The following is a 24,362-nucleotide window of genomic DNA, read 5'->3' as shown; positions in this document are numbered from 1 at the left end:
CCCCGTTAAACAGGTGAATCAACTCTATAGTTCAAACTAGCTTTATCAAAATCCTCAGCTTTAAGTGTACTGAAACCTAGCTCCTGTGATGTTGTATTTTCATGTTTAAACTCAAAATATATTTTTGTCTACAGTATAGCTTACAAAATCCAGCATGACTTGATTTCAGTGTTTTGAAGACAGTGATTGCAGAGGACATCTGTTGAATCCCTCTGATCCTACCAGTTGGACAAACACTTGTGTGTAATGGTGTTGGTACTCCTTTTACAGAGAAGATATTCAAGGCCCCTGGCAGTGCTGGAACATATGTAGGAAGTCTGTGGGTAGAGGGCTAACTAAGCAAATTATCTAATTTGTTATGACACAAATTAGATTTTAATAAAATGGTACCCACTTGTATTACTGAAGTCCCCTCAGATGATGGGAGTTTGTTGCTTGGCCCAGACAAAAACATGTTGGTTAGGAACTGCCTTTAAAATGGACTTGAGGAAAATACAGTGGGGTTCTTATGCTTTATGTCTCATCTCCAAGTGAACTCAAGGTGTCATTTGCAAAAGCGTCCTGCTCAGACTGGTGATGTGACTAGGAACAGTGCAAAGACTGTCCCTTGACTGTTCTGGTACCTCCTATGATTCTCTGGAAGCAAGTTTGTTGGGGTTTCTTTTTCCAGAACAGGGCTTCGGTGCTGCTGGGGTTTGTCTTATGTCCTCCCCTTGTTTCCTGCTGAAGATGGGACAGATCTGTCAGGAAACTCCCTGAGCCACTAGAGGTTGCTGTTAGATGACTTAAGTGCAACCCAGGCCAAAAGCTACCTCTGTCCTTGATGGAAATACACAATATGGGCAACGGCTTAATACAGAATGGGGTGTCATAGTCTTGCTGGCCTTAGTTTTGCTGTCACAAGTTTTATTTCTGATTCGGTGAGGACGTGATTTCAACTTCTGTGTCTGCAATGTGTCTCACAAGTGCTTTTATAACTGTCTTTCTGCTCCTCTGGAAAAAGTTTGAAAAACTTCATGCGCTTCCTTATGATAAACTTGTCTTAACTATGTTATCGGATTCTTTGTCACAGTCAAACTGTGGATTTCCACACTCAAATCTATTCTAAACAGAGGCTTACTCTTCTGTTTGTTTTCTAACACTGTAGACTTTCCGCAGCTATGGGCTGGACTTTTATTTGCACTGTAACTGTAATAGCTGATAAGCTTGAGTTACAATAATCTTTTGCAAATGAAAAACAACCTGCTTTTATTGGGATGCTGGAAAAAGTTTAAGATGAGCCCTCTTTTAAGAAATTGCATTTTAATGAAGAGCTTGCTACATAATTTCATCAGTAAAGTTAATGCTCTTTAAAACTATGGATAAAGTCTTCAAGATAAGAAATGAGCTTTGCCTTTTCATGGATCTACTGATTAATGTTTGCTATGGTAACTCTTGTCTTAAAAACAACTGTCTTTGTTCTGCCTACATAGTGCTGTTCATGCTAGTGTTTTGTAGCACGTAAGTACACTAGGAAGGGGAAACAATACAGGCTGGGATTATGTTTGTTGTTTTTTAAACTGGGACATGTTTTTGTTTGGGTTTGGTTTTTTTGGAAGGGGGGGATATTGCTTTAAGTTATTCTGACTTGTGTGGACTCTCTTTTACTTGCCTGGTGTTTCCCACTATACCCTGATGCAGAGGACTGGCTCTCTGCTTTTACATACTCATTGATCATATCTATCTAACTCCTGATTCTGGCTTCAACCTTGAGGCTGGGGTGAGGAAACCTACTAGTCTGTCACTTAGCGATGCATCTCAATATTTGCCACTTTTCTTATCCAAACTGTTCTTGATATTACTGTAAATGTAGGGACTGACTTTGATTAGTATACATGGCCCATGCAGCAGTGTTACTGGCTGTCCCTGGTGCAGATGGCCGCCTTGGGACTGCAATGAGGAGGACTGCAGTTGGAGCCCCACCAGTAGTGCCCTGGTACTGGTCAGGGTGTCTTACACTGGAAAGTCAAACGATGCCTCTCCTGGGCTACAGCCAGCAGCGCCTGTGGGAGGTTCACGCAAACACCCAGCACCCTGGGAAGCAGAATACAACCATGCTGCGTACTGTAGACTTTAGTAAGCATGATGGCAGATCTGCCGTGGGTGCTGCCTGCATTTTTTTTTTTAAGAAAAATGCACAATTTCCTCAGCAGGGTGCCGTGGAGCTGGGCTGGCCGCCCTGCCTGCTGTGGGGCAGGCCCTGCACCACTGCTCGCCCACCCTCTCCTCCTCCGGGAGCAGGGAAGGGGGCAGCCCTCCTTCCTTCCGCAGGTGCTGCAGGCAGCCAGGCTCCGAGAAAGAAGAAGGAAATGTTTTATTTCTTTTCAAAGCCGTCCTCGTTACTTCTTTGCCCGGCGGAGGGACCCGGGGCCGCCCTCCTCCGCCTCACCGCCCGCTTCCCACAATGCCCCTGGCCGAAAACAAAGTCCCACGTGACCGGCGGCGCGGGGAGCCCATCATGGCGTCTCCCAGCGGCTGCCGGCCTCAGCCCGGCGGGCAGGGCGGCGGGGCCGAAACCGGGGCCGGGGCCGGACCGGCGGTTCTGCGGGGTGCCGAGGAGGACGCCGAGGGGTTGTACGTGGCGGTGGAGCGGTGCCCGCTCTGCAACACCACGCGCCGCCGCCTCACCTGCGCCAAGTGCGTCCAGAGCGGCGACTTCGTCTTCTTCGACGGCCGCGACTCCGAGAGGTACCGGCGGCCCTGAGGGGACGGGGCGGGGGAGGGGGGGGGGGGGGAACGGGACACCCTCTCCCTCCCCTGCCCCGCCACCCGGGGCTGGGGGGGCCGCCCCGCCTCACTTCGCCCCGCGCTGCGGCCGTTGGGCTGCCCCTCCCCCGCTCCCCTCAGGGCCGGGTGTGGGGGGGACACACGACACGACACGGGGTGCGTGTCCCGTGTCCCGCCCCCCCCCCCACTTTCCCCTCCGTTCAGCCGCTGTCCCGGGGCGGGGGGCTCTGGGTGTGGGGCGGGGGAACGGTCCTGCCGCTGCCGGGCCCACTGTGGGGCTGCCTGCTGGAGGGGGGGGGCTGCCCCACACGGGCAGGCAGAGCAGGACCCACAACGCGTTGCTTAAAATAATAATAAAAATAAATAGCACCCCGACTTTCACTGAGGTGCACCTGTCGGCAGGCGCGCCTGTGTCGATGTAGCTGACGGGAGCTCCAGACAGTTCAGGGCAAAAAGAGAGCCGTGCAGCAGCATATTTGAAATGTGTGTCTGTTTTCAGCAGCACGCCTTAAACCCGGTAGTCTTTTAAATCATTAAACAAAATCAGGGAGGTGTGCGAGGAAACGGCACCTCTTTTTTGTTTTCTTGGGGGTATAAATAGTCCTAATCATGGAATTACAAAATTAGAATTAAAAAAAAAAAATACTCTGCTTGAGTTAGTCACGCACCTTCCTGCTCCTTTTTGCAAAGCATTGGCTCTACAGGAGGGCGGCTGAATGAGTGTTACGTCAATAAGCAAATATTCTCATTATATGACTCAGATGCAGATCGCCCCTCCGTAGCTGTCGTTCACAGCGTGGCCAGCCCAGATTCTTAAAAAGTCTGCCCAGCACCGTCTCTGGAATAGCTCTGATTTTTGGCTGACGCCATGTTCTTGGTCCTTCATTTGTAGCTTCGTTAGCAGCTGTTGAGAGTGATTTCTTGAACTATTTTGGGAAGGTGGCAAGCAGCGCGTGGTGCGGTATGGTCCTCACACCAAAGGCTCTTTGCATCCTTCTGCCAAACGCAAGAACAGCCAAGGGGACAGCAGTGTCTTTCTTCCATTAATGCTGGTGGGAGTGGGCACTGGGTGTCAGCTGGTGTGAATCAGCTTGCAAAATTGAGACCTTAGTCTGCCACTGGATAGGCTTTCTTTTTTTTACATAAAAGACTGTGTCATAGAACCACAAGCTGTATTTAGTCTTTCTAAAATAGATGGAAAACTTGTGTTTGTCTGAGACTGTTTGGGGTTGTGTGCAGCTTCCATGGAAAAAATTGGATTTGGAGTTTAGAACATAAACCAAGTATCTTTTTCCTGCCCTTTTTGTAGCCTTAAGATTTTGGCTAAACTTCAGGCATAATTATAGAAATTCAATTGTAGCCTTCGTTACGGTGGAACCACTGTCATTCTGTGTTAACCAAGGCTTAAGTAGTTTCTCTACCCATCAGAAAAAATGAAACCATAAAGAAGCAGCCTTAGCCAAAGCACCAGAAGCAACAGCTTGTTGGGAAAAAAAAAACCCTCTTTATCTTCCTCATACCTTCTCATGTGAGACAAGATCAGCTTTTCTGTCTGACAGTTTTCACTGCATCCTCCTAAGATGCTTTAACTCTCCCATTCGTCTGTGGCTAGCAAATCTTCTGTATGTTTATGCTGTGTTTCTTAACTGCAGGAAGGAAGCCTCTTTTTTTCTTTTTTTCTTTTTTTCTTTTTTTTTTTTGTCTTTCCTCCCAAGTCTGTCTGGACATCATGGTTCCATCTGTGGGGATCACTGCTGTTCTATTCTCCTAGAGTCTCTGTTCTGGGGGGCCTCCCTGTATGCTCAACTTCCCCAGGCTTTGTTTCTCCTGCTGCTCAAAACTTTCCCAAGCAGTAGTGCAATTCATTGAAACAGCAACGTCGTATCAGTGAATTAAAGGAACAACGTAACGTATATGAATAATGGCGTGAATAACATAAGCATGCTTGATTGCATCAGGAAAGCCCCGTAAAGCTCAGGTTTCTTCTTGTTCTTTTGAAGATAATGGAATTACTTATTTTTAAAACTGTGCTTGAAGTATTTTGGCTGCATTCTATAATTAATACTTGGAATGACTGATATAAAAGTGAGAGCTTGTCAATTCAGAGGTCAGTTTCCTTTGTTTCCTTATTGTAAGCAGTGAGTGGGTGTCTATGTGTTTCTTGTGATGTGAGCACGGAGAGAGGGAGCGACTTTTTAAACTGTGACCACACACCATGGCAAAGTCATGCAGGGACAGGTGTGGCTAACTGGCTGGATTTCAGGTTGTTTACTGTCATCATTATTTATTTGTTTATTTTATGTCTTCTAGTAGTACCTGGGTTAATTTTAGATATCAGTGTTATGGCTGGTGCTGGAGGAGACCGACAGGGTCATGACAAGGGCTTTTCTGTGTGACTTGGTCATAAGCACAGTGTGAGAAATTCAGAATGTAGGAGTGTATGGGGTCACTTGGGCCTCCCATTTGTCTTTCTGAAGTGTTACAGACTGGGGAAAAGGATTGTTCTCTCTCTTGTGAAAAGTAAAGAAAGCGAGCATTACCCCTTGTATCCAGTGGTGTTTTATTTTTAGAATTTTCTTGTGATTTTTCCTTAGAAGAAGATAAATGATTTCATGTTCTAACAGTAAGAATTATTTCACATTTCTTTTCATTGGACTGCTTTGTGTGCTAATTTTTATAAAAGCTACAGTAAGACTGAAGTTGTTCATATGTCTGGCAAAAATCACACCCTGTATGTGTGAGGGGGAGAGACTGAGGAGCTGTTAAGATTAATTATTGAAGTACAGCTACAATTAAGGATGAGTAGTCCAGAAGTCCTCCAGTAAAATAATCACTGATGTTCTCCTTTTCATTAGTAATGTGTTGTATATTCAAAAGCTAAGCTGGCATCTTTATGTTGGTTTCAGCTCGGAGACTCTTCTTCCTCCTGGGAGTTTACTCCAGCCTGTCATATGCATAAATTCTCAGAGTGTATTTTACAGGCGTACTGAATTGCTTTGCTTTATGTGTCTGCAGATGGCAAAAGCCAAAGACAATATAATTGAGATGTCTAAGCCTGTCTGACTTCTCTAAGTTGTGGGTTATGATTGGGAATAGTGAGTTTTTGCAACAATGGAGTTTTATTATAGTGAATAGGTCCAGTAGTGGATGCCCCTATTGCTGTTCTCAAATCCTTCAGCATTAATCAGTTCCTACAGATCAAGAAGTCCTCATTTCTGGTTGCTTCTCTCTTAATTATGAACATGTGGAAATAAGCCAGGTAACTAGAAAATCTCAGCTTAATGTGATAAGACTTGAGGAAAGAGAAACATTTAATGGATAATTTGAGATCTTGAGTTCTCTCCTTCTCTCAGTTTACGTTTTATGGGAGTTCCTATAATAGTTCATCCAAAGTTTTGTTTCTTTGCCAAATTGAAAGGCTGTAGATACTTAGAGAAAAATTAATTACTTGATGTGATGCAATTAAAATTAGGGCTATATAAAGAAGTGGAAATGTTTGCTTAGGAGAAACCTGCTAAAGAAATTTGTAGGAGCTGTTTGACATAGTTGCTGAAGTGTGTGGTGAGCTGTAATTTTTGCAGGCTTTCACAAATATTTCTATCTTTCTTCCACAGTAAGAACTTAATTTAGTCCCAGATTCTTGACAGATCATTCAACTTTTCGCTGATGTGATGGACACAATTTGGGTAACTTTGTTCAGTCAGACTCTGTGCCCATTAATCCATTTGATTACAATCTTCTTTGAAAACAAGAATTGCCAAATTATCCTGGCTCTCTCTCCCTGTGTGACTGCCGAGCGGTGTGTTTCTGGGCCAAGTTATTTTTGGTTGCAGCCAAAGGTCAGGGCTACAGTAGGTGCGCATTACTTGTGGTAAACAGGAGTCTAGTACGGTGCACTTTTGTAATTTCCACGATGACTGGTGGGGTGAGGACACACAGGAAGAACGAATGCGCTGGGTTGAGCAGCCAGGCTCCAGTTGCACCACATTCCTCCGGCTCACGCGTGGCCTCTGGCTTTTTATGCCAAGCACCCGCATTTGGTTTTGGTTTGTTTTGGAAGGAAAACAGATATTTTTGGTTGACTATGAAGGCAGCAGCCAGTAGTTTTGCTGTTGTTTTAATGCTAATGTCATCTGGAAGGGTGATTACACACTTTCTGAACCCAAAGTTAGTCACCAAGCTTTCAGATTTCAGCACTTCAAGGAAAGAAATGAAGCATTTTAAATTTTTACCTGAAATCAAACCCACAGAGTTGAGCAGAGAGAGGCCCAAGATGCCACCCTGTCAAGGCTTACTGTGTAATTCTTTCTAAATAAAGCTATCCCTGAAATAAAGGACTTGATGGGTTGTATGTGAAGTATTAGACCTCTGTTAGGGTGAAATTGTCAATTCTACATGTTTCAGAGGGAAATTAATGAATTGTTTTTCCATATGTGGACTCAACCCAAGACAGTTTTGAGGTGTGGATTAGGATGGTGCTGTAACATGGGAAGCACAAGGGAAAGTTGGAAAGCTATGTGTTGGCAGAAGACAAAGCACACTTGCTATTTTTTATGCCATCTAACTCTCTTGTAACTCTAAGCTGTTTCTCTTGCTGCTTGCTCTTACTGTCAGCTTTGCCACGTCATGGTTCACTGTAATTTCTCAATATGCATCGTTCATATGCTATTTTCTTTAACTGTGTTTCTCAATACATTGTGGAACACGGAGGGGAGCAGAACATGGCTGCTGCATATTCAAAGGGTGAAAACACAGATGATGAATCCTAAAAAAAATTCCCTTCTGATCAGTTCTTTGCAGTTCCTATACCTCGCACATCCAATGAAGCTGAACTCAAGTAGACATTTGGGTTATGGACTTGTGATGGCTACAAGTGCCCAGCAGAAATAACTAGAAGACAATGCAACTTATTGCTGTTACTAACACAAAGATTTGGATGTCATGTAAAAGTCTTGAGAGAGTGCTGTCCTATTTGGACCCATTAATGAATAAAGTGAGGCACTTCCACATTAGAAGGGAGAAATGCAATGCATAGTGTATGAAAACCTGTATTTCCAGCTGCTGGAGTGGACTCAGCTAATACCATCCCAGCTTGTAGAATACCCCAGTTCAGACTCACTACAGTATCTGAGGTGGTACTGTTAATTCCTCCAGTGACTAAAGGATTTTAGAGTACTATATGTTTTTCTTAATACACAAAATATTGCTATCACTAAGCTATAGATCTTCTAGAAGAAGCAAGCAATTTGCTTACAAGTTCGATAATATGACAAGCTGATGTTTCCTCAGCTTAGAGGTTCTGCTGCAATTCCTGAGAGACACATGCTCTAGAATTCTGCAAGAGTTTTATACATTTAGTCATTACTTCCCAAGATTAAGACAGATAGTTGAGGTTTAGAGACTCCCACAAGCTTCAGTCTTTTTTATCTTTTCAGACAACTTACAATGCGATATTGTGCAAAATATCAATGAAATCATTTAATCTCTTCCAGGTTTTCAGACAAGAAAGAAAGGCTGATGCATCTTAAAACCAAACAGAGAGAATTCCAAAAACAGTAAGTTGTAGTTATTAAATGAAAATAAACTATAAGAACTCTCAGAAAAAAAACCCAAACAACCAGTCTCTCTAATGCACTGTTGCTGGAGACAGACATAGTCCAGATAGTCATAAAACTTTCAATCATGTTTTTTCCTCTAGTGTTTTGAAGGCCATGGAAGGGAAAGAGATAACTGATCAGCTGGTGAGTTGTTCAAAGTGTCCCATAGTTTTTAAACTCTCTGAATTCCTAGATCTCCTAGTTTAAAGTTACAATTTACCTTAAGGGCATTGTGTTGCTTTCCCAAAAAGCCTGTCGTAAGCAAAATTGAAATTGGCTCTGCAAGCAGAGTGCTCCAAGCCATCAATATTTTTCATTTCTTACTAGATATTTGTTCAATAACTTATTATACTGATTGACTTTTTACTAGGCATTTGGTTTGTTTGTGGCATTCTTCTGTGTGCAAAACAGTATATGAAATATTTATTTGTTCATCTGATCCAATTAAGAACATCCTGCTACTTTTGCACTAAAGCTGCTGGCTTTGTTGTTAATCATTAGTCAGTGTGTTTGAAGTCGTTTGTGCCCTAGAGTTGCTGAATGTTCTTTTTCAGAGATGGAAAATAATGTCTTGCAAGATGAGGATTGAGCAGCTGAAACAGACCATTTGCAAAGAAAATGATGAAATGACAAGACGTGAGTAATGCCTGTGCTTTTGTGATGTGGAAAACTCTGTGCCTCAGAGTGAAAAAATCAATTGAAGTGAATTTGAGTGTTAGTTTTTAAAAATGGTAAATTTCCAAACTGTCACTTCTTAAATCCACTTGAAGGCAAATCAGTGAGTCGATTTTAGCCTTTTTATGCTTGGGGTTTAATTAGCAAACAGTAGACATTATTCAGCTGGATGGAGATCATTTTGCAACAGCTTTAAAAGTAAATGCTTAGCAGCCTATGACTTTGGCTTTGTCCCTAGAGATGGCTTTATTCAGCGTAGTGTTTCTGATCACTTCCTCTTGATAAAGAGGAGCAAACAGTTCTGCAGCTGTTACCAATGTCATGTAACTGATGAATTTTAACCCACGCCTGTCTAGAAATCCTAAAATCCTACTTGAGCAAGAGTCACTGAAATGTGGCACAGGCTGGTGAGTTGCTACCGTTCAGCAGCTTCAGTTTTGAAACTCATTAATTTTTTATACATGAGAGATTTGTAGGGTCATTTTTCAGAAGAGAAAATGCAGCACTTCTTACAACCTGCTTGCAAGGGAAAGATAGGAAGCATATTCAGAAGCATATTGATTGACTCGGGAACATTTTTATGACTTGAAATTCAAGAGGAGCTGTACAGAAAGTGGAAGCAGAGGCATATACCTGAGACTAGTTATAAAGGAATAGCACAAGCTTGTGGTGATAACATCAAAAAGGCTGAGATGCAAAATTATTTTTAATTAATAAGGAGGATGGATTTTGTACATTTCTTACTGTTACTAAGAAAAAGATGGAGTAGGCAAGTCTGTTGGTTAACAAGAAAGAGAGCAAATAGTGCAAAGAAGTCTGAAGCATTCGGCGCTTTCTTTGCTTCGTCTTCTTGAAAGAAAATGTGATCAGCTGCTAAGCCAGTTGAAACTTTACATCATGAGAGGACTGCAGACTAAGGAAAGAATACAGCCAGCTGAATATTTTGATTATGTCAGCAAGGCCTTACGAGATTCACTGTCGGGAACTTAAGGAACAAGCTGAAGTAGTCCGTGAGCACTTAAGAACACATGAGGGAGAGAGGATGGCCCAGGAAACAGAATGACAACAGTATCTGTTTTCAAAGGGTGGAGAAGGGGAGAACCTTAAACTGCTGACACAGTCATCCCATTATAAACCTCTGGCCACTTTGTAGGTAGCTAGAAGATAAGGTAGTTAAAAATAGGCATCACTTTGTTAAGAATAGGCCATGTCCAATTAACCCATTGTCTGGGGATCAAGTGGTCTAGTGGAGGATGAAGCAGAAGATGCAACATACCTTGCCCATGGGCACTACCCCAACCTGTCTCGCGAGCAAGCAAAGACATTTGCTCTGGGCATAATCGCTGCAAGGCTGACACAAAAGCCTAGAAAGGCTGCATTCAAAGAGTAGTGATACTTGTCAAACCAAGGAGGTGAGACAGGTGGAGCTCAGCGGGAGCCGGTTCCTGGCCCAGTTTTGTTCAATATTTTCCGTAATAGCTTGCATGGTAGAATAGAAGGTGGAATGGAGGAAGCCAAGGTGGATGATGATAGGACTTCTGTGGAGAACAGGATCAAATTCAAAATCGTGCAGATAAATTGACATATTATCTGAAAAGGATATCCGTTGTTTTGGAAGGAGAAACATATAAATCCGAAGTGGGGGTAAGTGGTGAGGTTTGGCAGGAAAGGATCTGGGAGTTGCAAATTAAATAAAAATTATCAATCTAATGCTGCTCCAGAAAGGTTCAGTCCTCATTCTGGGTTATACTAATATAAGCACTGTGTTTAAGATGGAAGCAATTATCCTGCTGTGCCCAGCATTGGTATTGCCTCAGTGGAAGTCTGGTGTCCAATTTCTCCAGTTGATTTGTATCTTTCTTTAATTGCTCAAAGTCTGGAAGAGAGTATTAGGAATAAAACACAAAGAATGGCTAAGAGAAATGATGTTTGATTTGGTTTAGAGAAGAGAAGAAAAGCAAGCTTTTCAGTAGGTAGAAGGTTATTATGAAGGAGATAATAACTATGAAGAAAGGAGAAGAGGTGGTCAATGTGACTTTGAGGAACTTAGTCACCTTTTCTCAAAATGCAGCTCTGAAGGTGGCAAAATGCTAGGACTAACTGGGGAGTGGAGTTCCTCCACTTTTCTGCTGTTGTGTGAAGTGTATTATCTGCAGATTTTGCAACTTCTCTGATTCACAGTGAACTTGATTAGATTTAACCTGTGAACTGACCTAACTATTGCCCAACTGACCTGTTGTTAGCTCAATTACCCCGCAATTGCTCTTGCAGATAGACCCAAAATGAACTCTTTCCATGAGTAGCCAGTAGATCAGGAACCCAACTTGGTTCACTCTTGGACCACATTAGAAAATGTAAATAGGTTGTTTCTCTTCTCTTGGATATGGCATAGTTTAGTTTTCTGAAATAAGAACAATTTCTAGAACGCTGGGGTCCTGCTTTTGCCGTTGACTGGATACCTCAATAATTGGTGCTCCCTAAAGTAAGGTTTTCAAATATGTGTGTTTGTCTTCTGTCTGTGGAGAACAGTTCAAGGAGACAATCTTGCAAATATCTGGCATAGCTCTCTGTTGGGCAGAGATCAGCGTGCCTGTGCTTGCATTTATCAGGCAGTGTAGATGTGTGGGACACAGTGATGTCCTGAAATACTTCTGGGGACAAATTTTAATCACCTCATAAACTGGGTCATAAAGCAGAGATGCTGTGCCAAAAAAAGGATAGTTGTTTCTGCACTGGGACTGCTAAAGAGGAAACGTGTGCGCAGTGTTCTCGCTTGCTTCTCAAATAATTGCTGTTGGACCTGCAGAAAAGGGAGTTCACTCTCTGAAAAAGTAGCCTTTCAAGTACAATATGAATGTGAAAATTGAACAGATGGATGTTTTACTCCTCCTCTGTCTCTTATTCTTTATGCAAAGGGAGAGTTTGGGAATATGAATGCAAGCATTAATTGATTTTTCCATTGATGTTACAGGAATGCTTAAAGGAAACTAAATTACTAGTGGTCACATAGGGATTCTTGGTATCACTCAGAGAAAAGTCAATTTTCTATGTTTCCTCTCACAGGGGGTCATTTATTTTACAAACCTGAGAATTATTACTGCTTATCTGCACAGGGAAACTATTCTCACCTTCTTTAATTTGGGACTTTGCATCTCGCATGTATCAGATATTCCTTCCTACCAAACACGTGGATCGCCACAGATCAGTTAGATGACTAGAAATAATTCCTGACATTTGGAGAAAGCACACTCTGTGTCTGCTGGGGCAGACACACTCTGAGGAGTACCAGCAGTCCTGGTCTCCCACCCTGCCAGACGACGGACCAGCCAGATGTCTGTGCAGTTCCAGTTCTGCAGGTGCAAACCAGGACTAGCAGGAGGGTGTCGTGTGCTGGCTTGGCACAGACCCGTGGATGGGAATCCGTCTTGGGTCCCATTCTGTGGATGTAGGTTTTAATTTTTGCGCTCCCCTATTGGGAAGACTGATAGTCTGAATGTGTTGTTTGAGGTAGCTGTAGCTGCTTAGAAGTTTTCTTGATTTTAGTAGTACATAATGCAGCTGCTTTGAGTGCCACGGAGCATTCTTATTGTAGCTCTGATCTCATCTGTGCCTTGCAGTCAAAATATATCAGTAAAATGATGTCAGGGCTTAGTGCTTCCCTTCTGTGCAAGGGACAGTTATCCCACTTCTTGATTACAGGGAAGTGATGCCTTGCTGTAAGAGAACCTGACTGACACTGTTTCTTTTCGGCCATAAAAATGGGAAGTGAGTGACTAGTAGATGGGGGCTCTCATTCAAACTAGGGTACCTTAAGAGTTTTAGACATGTATTTGGAGACTGTGTATAAGAAATACTTCCTTATGCTTTTGAAAGACAGAAGTGGTTAACTCACTGTCTTTAGCACCATATGTTTTTGGAAGCATTACTGCAGTCAATTATTTTATAGGAGAATCAGCAGATGCTCTTGAAGGATATTTTTCCAAGCCTCAGTGTGCTTGATGCATGGAGTAAATTCAGGCAGTTGCAGCACTTGAGTACATAAGTGCATTTCTCATTTTGTGACTGGAAAGGGAGGTAGTCGGTGTTCCCTTGTGGTAACAAGAAGTCTGCACCGTTGGGATCCAAGTGCTTTAAGAGCACATACATAAGCGCAAAGCCCAAATAACATACACTAATAGCAGCAGTGGTGCCAGAAATGGTGAATGAAGATGCTATCTGCACTTGATTTTGGCTGCAAGTAATGCATGTCTTTTTGGCCAGCACCACACAAACGTGTACAGTCAAGCTATTTCTGTCATAATGATTACCTCAGAAGTTTAATTAAACTGTGAAATCTTGGCTTTTCTGCTCCAAATCCAAAAATAGCTGGGTGAAAGATAGGGAAAGATTAATCCCAGTTTCAGTCTCTTTGGAGATCTTCAGAAAAGATTAAGAAGTTGTACCACTTAGCAGCTGGAAAATGTTAATAGTTTAGCAGGGTTTTCTGTTTTAAGCTGTTACAGGTCTTTTTTTTCTATAAAAACTAATAATGCTTTTCTCAAGCTTACTACAAGTACCTCACAGCTCCTTTTCCAAGGCTAACATCTGCTGCTGTTTTCACAGACACGGAGGGGCTTCTGAGAATTAAAGAAGAGAACCAGAAGCATTATCGCAGGGCTCAGCGGCATCAGGAGAAGAAAGAGAAGATCCAGAGGCATAACCGCAAGCTGGGAGACTTGGTAGAGAAAAAAACCTATGACTTGAAAACCCAGTACGAGCATTTGGCAAATCTTCGTCGGACGCATATCCTGGAGCTAACGTCAGTCATATTTCCCATTGAAGAAGTAAAGACAAGCATGAGGTACAGAAGGCTTATCCTTTTGGACTCATTTTGCTTAGCTTTAGACACCCAGAAGTGAGTCATGTAAGTCTAAGCCAGGCGCTCTGGCTCCCTTAGCATCTGTGGGGGGGAGGTGTTTCCCAAAGGCAAAGCATCTGACCCAAAGATAGAGGTCCAGAATAGAAGAATCTGGAGGTGCTAGCATCTCCCCACTGAGAGATCTGAGGTATGTATCCAATGTTAAACTTTCTTAAAATAGATAAGTAAAAATCCCAGAACAAAGGAAAGTAGTTTGAGGAACAAGGAGTTTTGCAAGAGTGTTTCTACAAGCATTTCACTCTCTGTGAAATCTGGCTAAGTGCCTGCCAAGTGCATCTCCGATTATATTTCTAAAATTTCTTTAAAAACACTCTGTTCCTCTTTGGGTGCTACAGAGATCCTGCAGATGTGTCTTCTGAGAGTGACAATGCTATGACCTCTAGCACTGTGAGCAAGCTCGCGGAAGCCAGGAGAACCACGTATCTCTCTGGGAGATGGGTGTGTGATGATCATAATGGGGACACCAGCATCAGTATCACAGGGCCTTGGATAACCCTTCCTAATAATGGAGACTATTCAGCATATTACAATTGGGTGGAAGAGAAGAAGACTACACAAGGACCAGGTAAGGAGCAAGGTCTGATTAGGCATCTGGGATGCTCCAGAAGCCATAGAACTTGCAGCCTTGGATGCCAACAGAAGGCACTGAGGAGCAGTAGCCTGGTCCATTTGTTCTCACCCAGACCAACCTGAGTCAGAAATAAATACCGATATAGGGATTAGTCCACTGAAATCCTCTTTTGCAGGAAATGCTCGCTGGGGCACAGCACAATGTAATAGAGAGATAAAGTTAATTATTCACAGTTTTGACATGGTTCACATGTCGTTGTTTTAACAGGAATTCCAAGAATTACTATTTTCTACCAACTTCTGACAGATTTCACTGTAAATGATTGCTGGATTCAGGCTGTTCTCAGTACTTACAAATGACATTTTCCAGAGTAGACTTCACTAATGCATTAACACACCCACTGAGGCTTCATTTAAAATGAGACTTTCATGATGTTTTTATTTCTTTTAGATATGGAACATAATAACCCTGCTTATACCATCAGTGCTGCATTGTGCTATGCAACTCAGCTTGTTAACACTTTGTCTCTCATACTTGATGTAAATCTTCCCAAGAAGCTCTGCAACAGGCAAGTAAACGCAAGCCCCTGAGGAGGTGAATCAGTGACCAGTTTTGACTGATCTTAATTCAGTTTGGTTTTGGGAACGAAGTCATTACTTGGAACAGCTTTTATGGTAATGGTTGATGGCTCGTGGATTTTTGTGCTGTTTAATTTTGGGTGGAGGGCTAGTAGGATTTTAAACCAGTCAATAGTCCCTCCCTCTTTTTTTACCTCCTGAGACTATAGACCAGCCATCATAATTGAAAATAACAGCTTTCTAATTGGCATATTCAGCATCTCAAATTAGAAAAGAAATATGACAGTCCATGAATAGCGCTTTTCATTTTATGAGACCCTACTGTGCTTTACAAAATCCCAGCCCAATTCAGCAACTCGTAGTCATCTTGAATAGCTCCACTACATTAAGTGCTGTGGAACAAGGCCTTATAATATGGCATGACAGCAATGTAATTCTCTTTAGGATAAAACACCAAGGGGGAATGTACCTGGCTGCCAGACGTCTAGGAGTGTATTGGGTAAACCTCGGTTGTGATGAAAACCACTGTTACGTTTTTAATGTCTGTGTGGAGCAGATGGGATCTGTACAGAAGCACTGAGGGAGGTGTAGACCTGGTCAGGCTTCCAGAGGTCTCAAATACGCTGCTGAGATTCTTTTAAGTGTTTAAAAACAGCGGTTGCCAAAGTGAAGGCACAAAAGTTGTGTAGGGTCTCTGCATTTTTTTTTTATACTATTATTTGGGTGCTCAGTCTTTGCAGAAGGAAGAGCTTGGGAACAGGAAACAATGCAAGATGTAAAAGGAGAGCTGAAATAGCTTGGCTACAGGGGATCTTTGAGTTTCATACAGTTTACATTGCTTGTCTTGTTGAAACTGGTGAGACTACGGCAAGCAGCGCTTGTTGATGAAATGCTAACAGTCTTGCTAGGTGAAAAATTAATCTCCTGAGCACTCTAAAACTGGCTGTACAGTTTAAAGAAGTGCTTGCTGTGAGGATGTTTGCTCTGGGATTTGTTAGGAAGCCAGGGCACAGAATGCTGATGTCTCCAGTAGGTGTATTTTCACAGCGTTTTGCTTTCTGTATATATATGTGTGTGTATGGTGTTTCAACAGCGAGTTCTGTGGAGAGAATCTCAGCAGACACAGGTTCACGCGGGCAGTGAAGAAGCTGAATGCTAATATCCTTCACCTTTGCTTCTCTCAGGTAGGGGGAATGTATATGGGGATTCTTTAAATAGCTTTTAAAATATCAACTGTGCCTGCAGGTTTCCTCCAGTAACTGATCATGTCTTTTTCTTACCTTCCCCATGGTAGCATGTAAATTTAGATCTGTTGCACCCACTGCATACGCTCAGGAACCTTATGTACCTGGTCAGCCCAGACACTGAGAACTTGGGCAGGTAAGAACAGCAGTATCTCAACTCACCTGTGACTGAATCCCTTTTGAAGTTATGCATTTGCCTTGTTACTTATGAGGGAAATTCTTCTCTTCTGCTGTGCCTATAGCTCAGTCCTCAGCACATCAGAAATCAGGGTCGTTAGAAAGGAAGAGACAAGAGAGGACAGAAAAAGGGGGTCCTGAGTAGGAAATTAGACTTCAGAGATGTGTGTATGCTGTGCTTTTGCGTATGGCAGGCTCAGCTGGAGCCTTCATAGCTGATTACGGAATTGTTTCCCCTATGCCCAGAAGCAGGAACTCTTTCCCTCCAGGGGACAGCAGCACATATGCCAGGCAGTCTCACTGTACTCCGGATACAACCCTGTCCACATCTTGCCAATGTGTAAGTACCTAGGAACATCCAGCAATATAAACCCTAAAACGAATACTAGGTAAACCTTTCCCAAAATACTTCCAGTCAATGAACAACCTAGACCAAAGTCAACACTTCAAATAATAATTCATTTATATGTAAATTAAGATTAAAGACAAGTTTTCTGTTAACTCAGTACGTGATGAAAAGAACATCAGTTCCTGTGGGCTGCATGCACCAGGTTTAATAATTTTTTTTTTTTTTTTTTTTTTTTTTACAATCTAAATATAAGAAAACCAACAACATTGATTTCCTGTTGGGATAATCCAGTCACAAGTCACTTGTGCCTGAGACAATCTGCAAATATTTGTTTAATCTGACAAGTGCTTTATTCCCCTTTAAACACAGTAATGTTCTGAAATCTACTTTTCCACTTTATTCTCATGTACAGATCCAGTTTTATTTAAAAACCTGCAGTGCCACTAAGAGGAACTGAATGCACGCCTCTAACCACTTACCTTATGTTCTCTGGGTATAACCCTGCTGATTCAGCCCAAAGATATGGGGAGCCAAATCTTTGTAACATAGCTCAGTTTGGAAAAAATTATGTACTTGCTGCTGCTTGCCTGAAAACAGGGAGAGTGCAGGAAATACCCAGAGAATGAAGAATTGTGTCCTGGAAAGCAGCTGCTGTAGAAGGTCCTGGTGCCACAGTGGGTCTCCCTTCTCTGTGCAAATGTTACTGAGCTCCACACGCATCAGTCGGGTCCACGTAGTAAAAGAAGAGGTTACAGGAAAGAGTCGGAGAAAATACCTAGCAGTGAGGGGCATAGTTTAGTCTGTATAAAACTGTCTTAGCTCGCCAGAGATGAGATTGAGAGGTGACCCGATTTCCACGCCTTTACGGGGAGAAAATGCAGGCTACTGAACGGCTTTATAGATGCCACTGGAAGCAAAGTGTCTGAGCTAGGTTGAAATGAGGCACATGCGCTTAACACAGAGATTAATTACCTGCAAGAATGAAGGTGGGGATTCTCTGTTCCCTTATGTTGTCCTGTCAAGGCTGGATGAGTTTCTGGAATGGATGCTTTCATCAGGCAGAAGTTACTGGGCAGGGGGAATGGGTGGAACGTAATGGCCTTTGTTACAGAGGAGGTCACTCGAGATGATCTAATGGTCCCTTCTGGCCTTAAACCTGATGACTCTCTTCTTATGTTGCCTTGTTAAGCAAAATGCTTTGCCAGAAGGCAGCACTCCCATTCCTTTCTGGATTATGAAAGAGGAGTGTTTACCTTTAATTTCTCAGCTGTCTGCAAAGTTTGCAGCAACCAGCTCTCTTTATTTTCCTTTAGATATCTAGGCCTGTAGTTGCCTGACAGTCTCCTTTATAAGCTACTGTTTTCAGATACATATAATTTTACCAAGCTTTAATTGTTTGGATTACAGTTTTCCATGCTAAACCGCTGCTTCGGGCGGCTTCTCCCGCTAAGGCTGCAGAAACACTCTTACCCATGTTAAATTCTTGCTGCTGTTTCACTGAGCAGCTTTGTGCTTTGGAATGAACTTTGGCAGGGATGCTGCTTGCTGTGGGGAATCCACCTTTCACCGCCTCCTTGAAAACCTCGCGTTCTCTGACCGTGGTTCACGGGGTCTGTGAAACTGCCCGCTTTGGCTCAGTAAAGATGTTTCAGATTTGGGCTGCCTGTACTCTAGTGCAAAGCAGTGGGATGGGGTGGGATGCAATTGCTTCTCCCACCAGGCAGTGGCAGCAGGGAACTCGGAGTCACACGCAGGTGGGTTTGGCCAGGACCTCTGGACATCCAGCCCATCGCCCCACTCAAAGCAGAGCCAGCTAGGGCAAGTTACCGAGGACCAGTGGCTGCTGGGGCTTTGAGTATCTCCAAAGGAAACTCCACGGCCTCTCTGAGCAAGCTGTTCCAGTGTTTGACCAGCCTCATAGTAAAAAAGATCTTGAGATGTTGCTCAGGGTGAAGTGCTGCTATGGGAAGTCTCCACTGGTGAGTTGTGCCAACCCAGTTCTCTAAGTTGTAAACTACACCCTTCCCCTGGCTGCAGCTCTGTCAGCGGTCTTGGCCTGGTGAGGGCTAGCGTTAAAAATAAAAGCTGTTCTGCATCAAGCTGAGATTTCCACCAGTGGAGCTGTGAGTTATTATCAATAGCTTTTTCTTTTATGTGTACGTGTTTCGCTATCCAATGCCAAAGCAGAACAGCTCTTCCGCCGTTCCTGCTTCGTGGGTTGGAACCCAGCTATCGCTTCCCTGGCCAACTGTTTTCATTTCACCATTGTCATAATACAGTTATCTCTGCAGCCAGCAAGCGTGTCTCTGCCAACTGATAAACACAGAGGTGTTTTAATTTCTCTGCTGTACACATGACAGAGCAGGGTGCTTTGGCATGCCTAGGACTCGCACCAGCGAAGTGACAGTCCCTCTCCTGCATGGTACCAAACGGGCTGACGGCATTGTGTCTGTGTTCACAGGTCTGGGCCTTTTGAAATCAGTGCTGATCTTGAAGACTCCATGGAGTTTGTGGATCCCAGTGCCGCCGGCGAAACAGACGAGAGCGGAGATGAGCACGTCAGTGATGAAGAGACAGACCTAGGGACAGACTGGGAGAATCTGCCAAGCCCCAGGTTCTGCGATATCCCCTCCCAGCAGGTGGAGATGCTGCAGAGCCAGAGCACGCAGGTATCTCAGCCCATTGCCAGCAGCAGCGCCGGTGGAATGATCTCGTCCGCTGCTGCCTCGGTGACCTCGTGGCTGAAGGCGTACACTGGACATCGCTAAAGAGCATGGGAAAAGGATCATAGGATTTGTGGAAGGAATCCCTCCCCGGCAATGCTGTAGTAAACCTTACATATTCAGTTAAGTAGTGCCTGGAACAAAGAAAAGGTCAGACTTTTCATTTTGTAAACCAGAAAAACCTTTTTATTTACCCAAGATGACTGTGATGGTACCATTTTGTAAATTAGCTAGCTACGTACTTCTGACGGATTCTGTGATGGCACTTTGTGTCTTGGTTCTGTCTGCATTGTTGAGTATCAAAGAAGAAGGACACAGCAGCCTCCAGCTCTACTTTCTGAAGAAGAAACAGATTTTGGAGTATTTGAATTGGGATGAGTACAGAGAGAAGGCTGCTCAGTGTGCAGTCTGGACAGTGGTGCAAATGCAGTTCATGTTTTCTTAACTCCTTACAGGGTTTTTGTTTGTGTGTGTTTTAAATCTGTCTTGCATAATGCAAAAATGCGTATTTCTAAATTTTTTTCATTCAGGACATGAAAATTATGCATTTTTAACATGTTTTCTAATATCTGTTGCCATATTTTTAATACAAAGAATCAGCATGGACAGGAATTCACACAGCAAATTGCTCTTCTTTTAGATTTGGCTGTGAATCTCTACCCAGTTTTGCCATAGAAAACTGGCTTGTTTCATGCTGTTTCCACTGGTAGGTAGTCTAGAAGTTTCATGTTGTGCTGTCCAAAGCACGCAGGCTCTTTACTCTTAATATCATACACCAAAGAAACACTGGACGTTCTCTTAGCTAGACCCACATTTGATGCTGATACAGGATTGCATTGTTGCAATAATATTCATCAGTTATGACACCATGTTGCCACTTTTTAATATTAGAAAAACCTCATTTCAAGCTAGTTTAATGAAGTCACACAGTCTCTACACTACATGCGTTTTAAACCCTATTCTATTTTATGTTTATGGTGGGTTTTTTTTCTTGTTTACTGAATGCCAAGAAGTTGATTTCATTTCACTGCAGAAATGCTCACAGCGCAGCTGGCTCCCTTGTAAAACTACAGGAGGTGTGATACTGACAGATGTGTTCATTAACAAGTGCTCCTCCACTTCCTCTGCCTTGTGGTATGTATTACTTAAAGATGGGTTTGCTCAGTGAGGCTTCCAACGTATGGTTTACATTTTATATAGTTGGGACATTGCACTTCTCCACAGGGTAAGCTAAACTAAAAGCATCCTCCCGCCCCTCCAAGAGGGAAGATTTCTGCCGCTGCTCCCTGTGGCGATGCAGCTCGTACCGGGGGCGCGGCGAGGCTGCAGGAAGGGATGCACAAGCCGCGTCCCTGCCATCAGGCAGCGTCCTCCTGCGTGTTTGAAGCCCCAGCTCTGGGGCTGGCTTACCCGGCCGTCTCACAGAGTCTTTTTGTGGTGGTTTTGCTCTGGCCACCAAAGAGGCATGCGGTTCCTCTCCGGGCCAGCCAGCGCTGCCTCCCGCCTCCACCGAGGAGCGGGTGGAAAAGTAGTTTTGGTACCGATGCCTGCCTACCCCAGCGAGCTCCACGCCAGGGGAACCGGCCGAGTATTGTGTCTCCCAGCCCTCCACCCCTCTTGTACGGCAGCTCTTTCTCTTTGGCCTTGGGGATGGGCATCTGTTGTCAGCAGTATCTTTTTTCTTTTTTTTTTTTAAACCAAAGACCCTTAACTCTGCACTAACAGCACACACGTTGTTAGGCGAAGACACCCTCGGTCCTAACCATTCTTTTGGTCTAAATCCAATAGTTGGGTTTGTTTTAAGAGAACAGCCATGACTCCCTTGACTACTGCAGCCTGAACGGGGACGGTGCCCCCCAGCCCCCCCAGCAGCGAGCGCTGCCCCGGCCGTGGCCGGGAGGGTTGGGTCACTGTTCAGTTCACAGCACTTTACTCACTTGCAGCTATCGGATCCTTTGCAGTTCTTAGCAACCAGCACGTACTCACCAGTACTGTATATTGGGCTCTTAGCGTTGGTTCCCCATTTATTTTGCACTGGACCCTGCCATATAAATTGTTTTGTTTTGTTTTGTTTTGAATACGCATTTCAGTCACTCTTTCATTGCTGCCTTTGTGCTACTTTGAACCTCTAAAGGTCAGGCCGTGATTCAGCTCTGTACACTGTCATTTACTTACTTAGGGAAAGAAAAACCTACACAAAAAAACCTTTTTAAGCCATATACTTCATCATGTTTTCCAAGCAATTCATTTGCAACCATGTCATATTCTGAAAGTGCACAACGGCACTGCGAGGGTGTTAAAATGCATTGGGATCGGTCTTTTCATGAAACTTTTTTGTAACACAATACAGATTGTGGTTGTTTTGGTTTGTTTTTTTTTAAAGTGTTTTGCACATGTGTAGCTGAGGAAGAACTGTGTGTGTCCAAACCTTGAGTGCAATTGCCAGGATTAGTTTTCCAGGTTGTTTTGGGGGTGGGGGAGGGAGGGCAGGAATATCTGTAATTATAGATATTTGAAGACAGCCAGCTGAGAGTTTACAAAACACTTTGGGTAGCATGAATGCGGGAATTTCAGTTTAGGCCGTGGCTTTTGTCCGTGACCAGTGATCTGGGGTGGCTGATCTGAGCTGCCAAGGAAGAGCCTGATTTTGAGAGCCCAGCCCTCTGCTGAAAATCAGGTGCCTTTGAAGGGTCTCAGGTGGGACACCCAAGGGTTGCTTGTCACCTGCAAAAACTCGGGGCCTCTCTCTGCAACTTCTGAACTAGATGTAACTCAACACAAATGTTTTTTGTTTTTTTTTTTTCTAAATTTTATTGTATTATTGCAATAAATCTTTAACAGTAATTTTTTAAAGTTGTATATTTATAATTGTTACTTCTGTGTGGTTTGTTTTTAACCGTGCTGGGGAAGTACACAACACTTTCCAGCCTTCAAAGCATCACAGGGACCAGACCTGTTACAGTGCAATCATACAGCGGTGGAATAAGCAATACTGATTCTAAAAAAATACTCTTACATAAAATAACTGCCTCTCTATTTGGAGCAGGTAGAGGAGTCCTGCAAAACACACACACGCATACACATCCCTATATGTAGGTGTAAACGGATAAATCTCTTGTGTAAGCCTGGCTTTGAATTGCTCCTTTGATGGGTGATGTTTTTTTCTGCAGGGGCTGAACCTGAATTACTTCTGCATGCAAGGGAAGATGCTCCTCTTTACACAGTCATTGCAGAAGGACACAAGCGTGTGTCTTGTTAAGGAGGCAACTATTAAAGTGAACTGTTGTGTGTGTCTGAGCAACGGGGCTGGGACAGGGCCACGTTTGTCAGCGAGAAGCAAGCTCTGCCTGCGGGACCTGGTGGCCTGGCAGGCCATGGTTTACTGGCTGCTGAATGATGGAGGAGAAAACGACCTGATGGGGAGGACTGATGCCCTGTGATTCCTCTCTGCTGCGCCCTCAAGAGCAGAAGCAGCAGCAGCCGGGGGCTCCTGCATGTGGAGCCGCAGCAGTTTGCTGCCTCGGTCGCAGCGTTGGTCAGTCGTGGCTGTGCAGGAAAGCAGCCTGTGCACAAAGCCAAGCCTGGCTCCAACCTCAGCTCATGCCTACCGCTTGCTTAGGTCACTTTTGCTTAAGCAGTGCTGTCAGCAGGAGCTTTCGTCCTCTGCCAATGCTGATTTGTGGCAGGAGAGCAGCCCCATAAGGCTCCCATGTCCTGTCCCTACTCCGGGGTTGGCCGGACCAGCCAAATGCAGGCTGGGGATGAGAAACAGCCCAGGGTGAGGCTTCAGCACCATGCCCACCTTGCAAGACGTGGGACTCAAGAGAAGAGTGCATCAGCACAGTTTTGTGCAGGTTTTGAAATGATGGTTCCGGGGGCTGGGGGGGGGGGGGGGAAGATGCTGCAGAAAGTAAGTTAGGGCCAGTGCAAGGAGCTGAACTCTGATAAAAGCACTGCAGAGCCTCGTTGCAGGCAGCAGAGATGCAGCAAAGGAGAAAAGCTGCTGTAGCAACAAGCAGGATGGAGCAAGAGCTCAACCACAAGTTTCAGCCTCGGGTGGCTTTTTCAGTGGTGTCCATGCCAGGAGACCCCCAGAGCTTGATGAAAACTGGAAGCTTACAAACAATGGAAATGTTAGTACAATTTCTTCACAGGCATATCTGGAAATTCAGTCCAGACGCTCCAACTGCTCCTAAGCAGGGAAGTCAAGCACACAGCACAGTCTTTAGTCCACAGTTCTTCTGAACACTGAATTTTGTAAATCCAGCGCTGGATTTTTATTTTTTTTTCATTGCCTCTTAGGAAAAAAAAAAAGTTCATCAGACCTTGGGTTCTCCCTGAACTGGCCCTTAAGGAAACAGAAATCTGCACTTTACAACTTTATGGGGAAAAAAACAACTTGCAGGCAGCTCAGCATGGCTGCATGAGGAACCAACCCACTTCTGGATGCAAAAGTTTGTTCTGTAAAACAATTTTTAACAGCAGTGCTGTGCAACAGGGCTCGTTCCGGCAAACAACGTAATAAATAATGTATAAAACAGCCCGTGTTCCTCAGCCAGCTTGGGGGGGAGGGTGGGGATGGGGTAGGGTAGAGAGCAAACTGTCCTCCGTATTTAACTGCTCCAAGGAACAAAACAGCCCAGTGGTATTATTTTATTCTCATTTTTTCCCCTTGTTCAACGAAGGTGACCAAAATCTCACACCCTGTTCCAAAAAAAATGACCTCACTGGCCCCTTATCTAGTTACAAAATATTTTCCTCGGC

General features: G+C 43.9%; 1 protein-coding gene across 2 annotated transcripts; it reads left to right on the top strand.

The window, feature by feature from the left end:
* Positions 1 to 2,443: 2,443 nt before the first annotated feature.
* ATG14 (autophagy related 14) lies at positions 2,444 to 23,323 on the top strand. 2 transcript variants are annotated; one of them, XR_011324590.1, is made up of 11 exons: positions 2,444 to 2,727; positions 8,259 to 8,321; positions 8,465 to 8,507; positions 8,918 to 8,999; positions 13,641 to 13,878; positions 14,292 to 14,521; positions 14,978 to 15,095; positions 16,199 to 16,289; positions 16,400 to 16,485; positions 19,337 to 20,732; positions 22,769 to 23,323. XR_011324590.1 is itself a non-coding variant. In XM_069783127.1 (10 exons), the coding sequence occupies exons 1-10, from the start codon at positions 2,444 to 2,446 to the stop codon at positions 19,641 to 19,643; spliced, it is 1,542 nt and encodes a 513-aa protein (XP_069639228.1). In that variant the 3' UTR covers positions 19,644 to 22,457. The 2 variants fall into 2 exon arrangements, 1 of the variants encoding a protein (XP_069639228.1); XM_069783127.1 differs by lacking the exon at positions 22,769 to 23,323 and having other exon boundaries at positions 19,337 to 22,457.
* Positions 23,324 to 24,362: the final 1,039 nt, after the last annotated feature.

The sequence above is a fragment of the Haliaeetus albicilla genome, chromosome 5, assembly GCF_947461875.1.
Source record: "Haliaeetus albicilla chromosome 5, bHalAlb1.1, whole genome shotgun sequence".
Lineage (NCBI taxonomy): Eukaryota > Metazoa > Chordata > Aves > Accipitriformes > Accipitridae > Haliaeetus > Haliaeetus albicilla.
This window is presented reverse-complemented; position numbering and strand designations above follow the sequence as displayed.